The sequence below is a fragment of the Tachysurus fulvidraco genome, chromosome 12, assembly GCF_022655615.1.
Source record: "Tachysurus fulvidraco isolate hzauxx_2018 chromosome 12, HZAU_PFXX_2.0, whole genome shotgun sequence".
In the NCBI taxonomy this organism is placed as follows: Eukaryota; Metazoa; Chordata; class Actinopteri; order Siluriformes; family Bagridae; genus Tachysurus; species Tachysurus fulvidraco.
Genome location: NC_062529.1, coordinates 19,769,217 through 19,777,015, shown reverse-complemented (window position 1 = coordinate 19,777,015; position 7,799 = coordinate 19,769,217). Strand labels below are relative to the sequence as shown.

At 36.9% G+C, this 7,799-nt stretch overlaps 1 protein-coding gene across 1 annotated transcript; it reads right to left on the bottom strand.

The window, feature by feature from the left end:
- Positions 1 to 3,056: 3,056 nt before the first annotated feature.
- On the bottom strand, positions 3,057 to 7,523 carry LOC113640566 (solute carrier family 2, facilitated glucose transporter member 1). The gene is made up of 10 exons (XM_027143091.2): positions 7,509 to 7,523; positions 7,315 to 7,413; positions 6,557 to 6,717; positions 6,217 to 6,457; positions 5,929 to 6,091; positions 5,646 to 5,830; positions 4,867 to 4,971; positions 4,556 to 4,657; positions 4,254 to 4,457; positions 3,057 to 3,458 (listed from the first exon to the last, which is right to left on the bottom strand). Exons 1-10 carry the CDS (start codon positions 7,521 to 7,523, stop codon positions 3,279 to 3,281), a joined length of 1,455 nt encoding a protein of 484 aa, XP_026998892.2. The 3' UTR covers positions 3,057 to 3,278.
- Positions 7,524 to 7,799: the final 276 nt, after the last annotated feature.

Here is a 7,799-nt window from a genome sequence, read left to right as displayed (position 1 = left end):
GCCCTTGAGATGGACAACGTATTGTTCTATTTTCGCAGATTACCTTCATGGAGCAAATTTTTTTTTAATTTATCTCAAGAATTGTGCGTGAACAGTTTTTCACGTTTTGATGTCTGCCCCCGTGTTCTCTTCACGAGTTGCTCTTGATCAGTCTTTCATTTACAAATAACCTTCAAAGAGTATTCCTTTTGAACGTTTCATTTGTGCTCGGACAATTTCTTATTTTATTTTATAATGATATCTTATTTACAGTCTTCATGGAGCATCTGAAGTCAAACTTGGCTCCTGAACTGTGCATTGACAAACAATCTCTAAATGCAGACCGATTTATGGGGCAACGTGAAAGTTTTCTACTTTGTTATGGTTCCTTTATCACAAATAAGTTATGCTCTCTCATACAGTTGCACTTTTGCCTACGTTATAGGGTATGTGTTAGCTTCAACTACCGCTTTGTCAACGCAGTTTTACAGCGGTAAGTTTTAAAACCTTTTTGTGTTCTTGTGTTCTTAGTCAAGTTACTCTTTACTGTTTTTTTTCTTTCTCTCTTTTTTCTTTTTTCTTTCTCTTATGCAAGACGTGGAGTTTAACTCTTTGAGTATCTTATCGTTGAACACTCGTGGCTTGAGAGATCTCACTAAAAGAAAAGCCTTATTCTTATACTGTAGAAGAATGAATGCTGACTTAATACTGTTTAAGAAACTCATTCCTGTGAGGGTGATGTTCGCTTTTGGAAATCACAGTGGGGTGACAAGGCCTACTTTAGTCACGGATCTAACCACTCCGCAGGGGTTCTCACTTTGATTAACAAATTTAAAGGAGATATTGTTGAATCGTTGATTTCTATGGAAGGAAGATGGGTTATTCTGGTCACTAAACTTGATAATATTACTTTTATAATATGTAATATATATGGCCACAACTTAAAATCTGCCAACAAGTCTCTTATTTTCTTATTACAGAGGAATATTGAAGCTTTGAAAAATAAATATAAACAAGCTTTTATTATTATTGCTGGAGATACCATCACTTGTTGATTGTACATGTGCATGATGACACACCTGGACTACAAGTTGGAAGGTAGTCAGATTCCCAGGTTCACCAAGTCGCCACCACTGGGCCCCTGAGTAAGGCCCTTAAACCTCAATTGCTCAGTTATGTAAAATGTAAGTCGATCTGGTTAATGGCATCTGCCATATGCCATAAATGTAATGATAATGTAACATACAACATAGTAAATGCAAACACATTCTCATACACACACATACACCTCTATAGTATATTTTCTGTTCTTTCTATGCACAATACTGTATGTGGAGTTGCTGCATCTCTTTGGAGCATCTTTGTTTTTTTTTTTTTTACAGTTGTCCATTTGACAAACTGTCAAAGATTTAACTTTGATCCTCTGCACAGTTTGTGTGTCTTTTCTGTAAGGTTAGCATCTTCGTGAGAGACCTTAACTGGTGTAACTTGGCTGAAGTACTTGGCTCCATATTGACCATGCTGTTTTTAATTAAGACAGTGTGCATGTGGGAAGATAAACTGTTAGAAAGAGCTGTCGAAGCGTAAGGTCACTACTCTGTCTCTGGACTTCTTTTCTTTGTTTCCTTGAAACTAATTGTGAAAGGGAAAATGCTGTTATATAATGCAGCTGTGGTACGTAATCAAGTGGACGACATCTATAAGAAACAAATAAATTATGGATTTTTTTTATGTTGGGAAAAGTAATTCTGAAATGCTTTACTAGTTCTTAAAATCCCAGTAGTCTTGCTTCTCTAGTGTGTAGAGTTTACAAATAGGTCAACTAAAGCCACTACAAGCAGGGATTATACAGTAATACTAAAGAAAATTGTTGGTTAATCTGTATAGTATTTTCTTTCTGTGCCTCATATTATGGAATAAACTTCCTGAACTACGTTTTGGATTTAAGAGACTTAAATTAAAATATTGGAGTATTCTCAAAAATGTAGAATATAGCTATTAAATTATGGGAAAATAGTAATACTAACATGTTTCGTTCTATATTATAGCATGTTCACATAATGATCACATGAAGATGGATTATAGCTAAAGCAATGGCCGCAAGCTTGTAGTGAAATACTTGCCAAATCTTTTTATATGTACATGTCTGGTATAGATTTTACTGTTTTATGTGTTACTTTTATATGTTGTGTAGCCACATTTCTGGATCATATCTGTTGTTTTCTCAAACATCAAACTGCCATGAATAGCAGCTAAAAATGAGTTATTTTGCTAAATTGACATCATAAATGTTTTTGATGATTAATAAGAAAGAAAGAAAGAAAAGTTCTTAGATCCATTAGCCCTCTATGCTTGTATGTCTAACAAATAACAAATGACAATCTTATCACCTTTCATAAAATCCTAATCATTCTCGTCTTTTACTGGTTGAATGAGATATTGGATTATTCTATTCTTGCATCCCAAAACACATTAAAAATCCAATGTGGGTCATGTTTTAAAAAATTTTAAAACGTAGTTCTGTTTGCTGCATTTATCGATGCCAAAATCTGACTCTGAGGTAAAAAGAATCTCTTCTACCTCTTGCTCTCATATGGAATTATTGTTATCTTCTTGTCGAATCACAGCCTTGTTCTGTTTCTACAAGGTACTATGGTTTATCCATTTATGTAAGCAAGACACATGTCAGATTTCATAAACAACTATTAGTGAGGTTGTTCAAAGGTCTCGAATTAATGAATGCATAGAAATGTGTATCAGACTAGTAAGTAAATGCAGATGGATGAACGTGTCTTAAGTGCTAAAGGATATTTTTACATTGATGTTAGGTCTTTGTTAATTGATGCAAATCTTAAACTGCACTGAATACAATAATAGGTAGTAAGAATAAAATATGAACGATCAATCATGGACTAAACATTGCCTAGCTAGACTGATTCCATTACTATTACCATTGCATGTGTCTGGTAAAGGAGGCAAAGTCGAGTGCAAGTGCAGATATTTAATTCTACAGTGTAAAAAAGAACAAACAAACAGAGAAGCAGGGACCAAAGTAGGAAAATTGTATATATCAGGAAAAATAGCATCTACAGAAGCTAGATAAAGGAAATACAGAACCTTAAAGACGGGTACTAACAACCCACAACAAAACAGGTAATCTTAAACAGAACCAGCAACAAAAGAAGCAGTACAAATGATGGCCAAGGCTGCCCTCTGTTGGTCTGGGGAGAAATGAACAGCCTGTCCTCTGTGGCATTACAGCCTGAGCCAGAGAAACCATTGTTGTAGAGACTTCTGGTTCATGTGAAAGTATTGAAGCTTGTTTTGTTATACAGTGGAATGCTCGCTGCCCCGTGAAACTCGGCAGCAATGTCATCTGAAGTTCGGCCCTTTGTTTCTGGGAGGCGAAGCATTGTGTAAGTAAATGCTATCAAAGCCGTGGACATGAAGAGGAGGTAGACGTAAGGTCCACACAGGTGCTAGAAAAATAGAATTGATTATATTAACAGTGACCACTGAACTCATGACCTTCTGATCAGCCATTAATTTGCCTTTAATATTTTGTTAATCAAGACTGCTGATCACTGCTGAAATGCAACAGATTATTAAACCAATTTAACCAGTCATGCACTCATGGGCATACTTTATAGAGTATAAAGAGAGCACTCTATATATAAAGGCAGATGTTTGTCAAAGAAGATGTTTTTGAGGCTGTAGGTGGTAAAACCAGTGGATAGATGACTGAATAATGCTTGTGGACAACCCATCACATTCATTCCAAAGTTTGAAGAGTGTAGATTTTCCTTACATATTTAATTCATAGTTTCTATGGTTCATTCATCACTGTTGTGGTATCTAACCACAGGAATTGAGAAATCATTCATTCTGGCTTATACAGTATCATATGATATACAGCTGATTGCATCTCTTACCAGAAACAATGAAAAAAATCCAGCAATGAAGGGTGACAAATATAAATCATTTTAGGCTTAGAATTCTAGTAGCTTTGTTATTAATAAATAGTGCCATGTAAAAGTACTCATCATGTTCTGCCAACAATTACTGCATTCTCAAATGTCAAATATCAACTAGTTTTATCTCCACCATCCTCTGAAATACTTTACACAGATCATGATGGAAAAAAGTTTTGTTTCTCTTTGCCCAATATGTTGAACTTCTAACATGAGAAGTTACTCCCTGGTCTTTTCTATTTATATTCTAAGTAATTGATCTTAACTGAACTTCTATAGTTGTAGAGGATAGAAATGACATACCAATAATGGTGGGAAAAGGAGGGCTAGCAGGAATTTTCCCCCCCAGTTGAGCATGCTGGTGAACGCCATGGCGATAGGTCGGGCAGGCTGGTCAAAGAGCTCAGCGCCAATGAACCAAGAAATGGGCCCTGGACCAAGCTCATACGCTGAAATCAGGAGAAACACCACAAGCACCTGAAAACCACGAATGGCTGGGACTATATCCTGAGGAGATATAAACAGAGTGATATTCACCAAAAATACATTCACCAAAAAGAACTGATTTGGTTATTTTTGTTGTAATTCATGTGCATTGACCTCACCAGCAAGGAGTCAGTGATGGTCATAAGTAAATTACAAAAAGCTACTAATAGGAAGCCAGTAAGAAGCAGCTTTCTGCGCCCTGCCTTCTCCACCAGGAGCAGCTTTGAAGAAAAAAAACAAACAAAAGCAAATGCCAAATCATGAAAAAATGCAAAGTATATTAAAAAATTTCAACGGTTTTTGAATGGTGATGTTAATATGTAATAAACAGAATATCAGCAAAAAAAAAGTGGTGGCATTTACGAGCATCACAATTTGTGCCCCCAAATCACACACAGCTCTGAATATGCCGGAATGTTCTAACACTCACAGACACGATGGTGAATGCCACGTTGATTGCTCCCACTCCAAGTGTCAGATATTTTGCTTCTTCAAATTTGGCCTTGGTAAATATTTTTGTTGAATAATTTATGATCTGAAAATGAAGTAACAGACAGTGTGATGTTTTATCCAGGGAACTAGAAGGACTTAAAATTTTTTACCTAAAATAAGGCTCCTAATGATGCGTGCGTTGCATTGAATGATGGCTAGTGGTAGGAACAGCGACAGTGTCCAGCATAAACAGAAGAAATTAGTGATGTAGGAGACATGAAGAGTGGCTGTGGTGTTGTGGGGTTCTAACTGGAATGGAAAATCTTTTCTTATGGAACCACATTTCTGGACTTTTAGGTCCTTTTTTGACAAAAAAAAAGGGCTGCACTCAATCTATTTTTCTATATATATATTTAACTATTATTAATAATTACTTATCATAAAAAAGTAATTACAGATGGTTAGCAAGGTCTGCTTCTTCCATATTTTCTGAATAGAAAATGACACAAAAACACGGACTGGCATGACAACAATTGAACTGAAAAGACTATGACAATGACAAAGTAAATCTTGCTCATTTTTTGTTTTATATACACACTATGCTCATAAGTGATAATGAAAAATCATCTGTGAAACTAAACACACTAATACTTTCTATCAAGACTCAAGGTTTTTTGCACTCCACTGCACAGGCATGTCATTATCCAAAACAGCACAAAGTCAGAGAAGATGATAAGCTTGAATAATGTTGTTTGGTTTTGCTATATGAACACTAACCGCATTGAATCCAGATAACTGGCTGCCCAGGTTTATGATTAGAACAAGTATTATGGGCTGTCTATAGCAGCTTTTGAGGAAGAATTCCCGGATAGTTATTCTCACTTCACTGTGAGATGCTTCCTCTCTCATCTCATCCATTTCCTTTGTCACCTTGTCAGAGTTTCCCCTTAACCTTCTTAAAGCTGGAGATAAAATAAAAATGAAATTGCAGACAGGATATAACGAGTGATAACTGGTAATACATTCTGAGTATGAAGCTGTAAACTTCTTTCACACCCACCAGATTCTGCTTCTTGCTCTTTGCCACAGTTGATGAAGAAATAGCGTGGGCTCTCGGGGCAAAAAGGTAAGATTATATACTGAAGGACAGCTGGAATAAGGGACAGAGACAGCATTAACGCCCAGTACTTTCGTGTGCCCAGGACCGTTTCTAAGCCCACCACCTGTAACATCCACCACAAACAACTGAATTAGTCTAGTTTAGTCTTCCACTGATGAGAACCAGATCATAATTAGAGAGCTTTTAAAGGATGAACAAAAGATGAAGAGAATGTGTGTGGTCTCTCACCATGCCCAGGAAAATGCCAGAGGCAAAAGAAACCTGGTTGAGAGTTGAGAAGGCACCGCGGAGGTTAATCGGGGACACACCCTGGATATACAGTGGGTTCAGGCTCATCATCAGACCACAGAACAGGCCAAAAATGAAACGGCCCACTATAAGAAGTTCAAAAGATTTAGCTGCTTTGCTTAAAAACATCAGACAGGCACCCACTACAGAGAACGTGTTTGCTATGAGAATGGCATTTCTCCTATAGGGAAAAGGTGTAAAAATAAAATTAGTACCATTAAGTATTCAACAAGGATTTTTTATGGCAAAACAAGCAAAAATTACTAAAGCCATTTCTCACCGCCCATAGGAATCAGCCAGGCCTTTAACACCCAATGACCCCAACAGGGCTCCAAAGTCCTTGATGCTGACTGACAGAGCCCACAGAAATGTTAAACTGTGGTCTGGCATGGACTGATTGTGTCTTGATTTCCATGTCATATTGAAGAAGTCTTCAATGATCTGAGTAAATAAAGTATAACAAGCAGTTTTGAGGTTTATTTTTAGTTATGTCTCAGCTTGCGCATAAGGGAGCTAGGGACTTCTGTAAAGCTGCTTTGAGTATATTTATTGTTAAAAGCAATAAAATCTCTTAAAGTTTCTTTAAACCACATGCTGATGCTTAAATGGTCCTTATATATTTCTAAAACAATGGTCCTGACTAACAAATGTTCCATTGTGTACATCAATAAGAAGGTTGTCATAACTTCTCCTTTTAAAGTGTATTGCGATTGTGATGTCAGCTTCAGTTTGCATGCCATATTCACAGAATTTGTGAACATACTTTAAGAGACTGCATTTCATCTACTTGAAAGACATGACTAAGACCTGGAAGGTCTTCCTGGTAGCATTGGAATGAAATTTCACCTGGAGAACGCTGCTGAGTATCCACATACCGAGCCGATAAATCAACACAGTCCAGACATAGTAGCTACCTGTCTGTAAACATAAAGGTTTCCAAGACCATAGCTGGCTGAATAGAACGCTCTCACGACTTTACTAAAATTTACTTTTTGAGCTGTGCGTGTTTGTGTCATGCTTCCAGAGTCATGTACTCACTCTGGCTGGGGAGTTGACATTGCCAGTGTGGTATCCGATCTGCAGTGAGCCAAACACTGCCGCCACCACAGAAGTTAGCAGGGTGGCAGTCAGCTGACTCTGGCCACAAAACCAAACATAAATGTCATGGTTAAACAATTCTGTAAGCCTTGTGTACTTTGACATTGAGTAATGTTCTTAAGGCAAACACTAACCTCTCCGAAGGCCATCAGCTTGTCAGATGAATGTCACTGTCACGTCTTTAGGAAAAGCGGTTAAATTGCTTAGAGCTTATATTTCCACTTAGCTCTTAAAGTTTCATAGCTGAAAACATATTCCATATGACATCTTTAGAGCAGGGTGTCAAACACATTTTCCGTAATGGGCCACATTATGTTTATTACAATGTGGCCCAGAGCAAAAAAAAAAAGAAATTGAATAAAAAAAATCTCTTAAAAGTTTTCAGCATTAATCTGAAAGATACAATATAAATGCACAGACATATT

Excerpts from the sequence above, each read along its gene's own strand:
- LOC113640566 (XM_027143091.2), bottom strand. Across the intron at positions 4,658-4,866 it reads TGGCATTCACCATCGTGTCT|CTGCTCCTGGTGGAGAAGGC; the intron begins GTGAGTGTTAGA and ends TTTTCTTCAAAG. Across the intron at positions 4,458-4,555 it reads CCATCACTGACTCCTTGCTG|GATATAGTCCCAGCCATTCG; the intron begins GTGAGGTCAATG and ends ATATCTCCTCAG.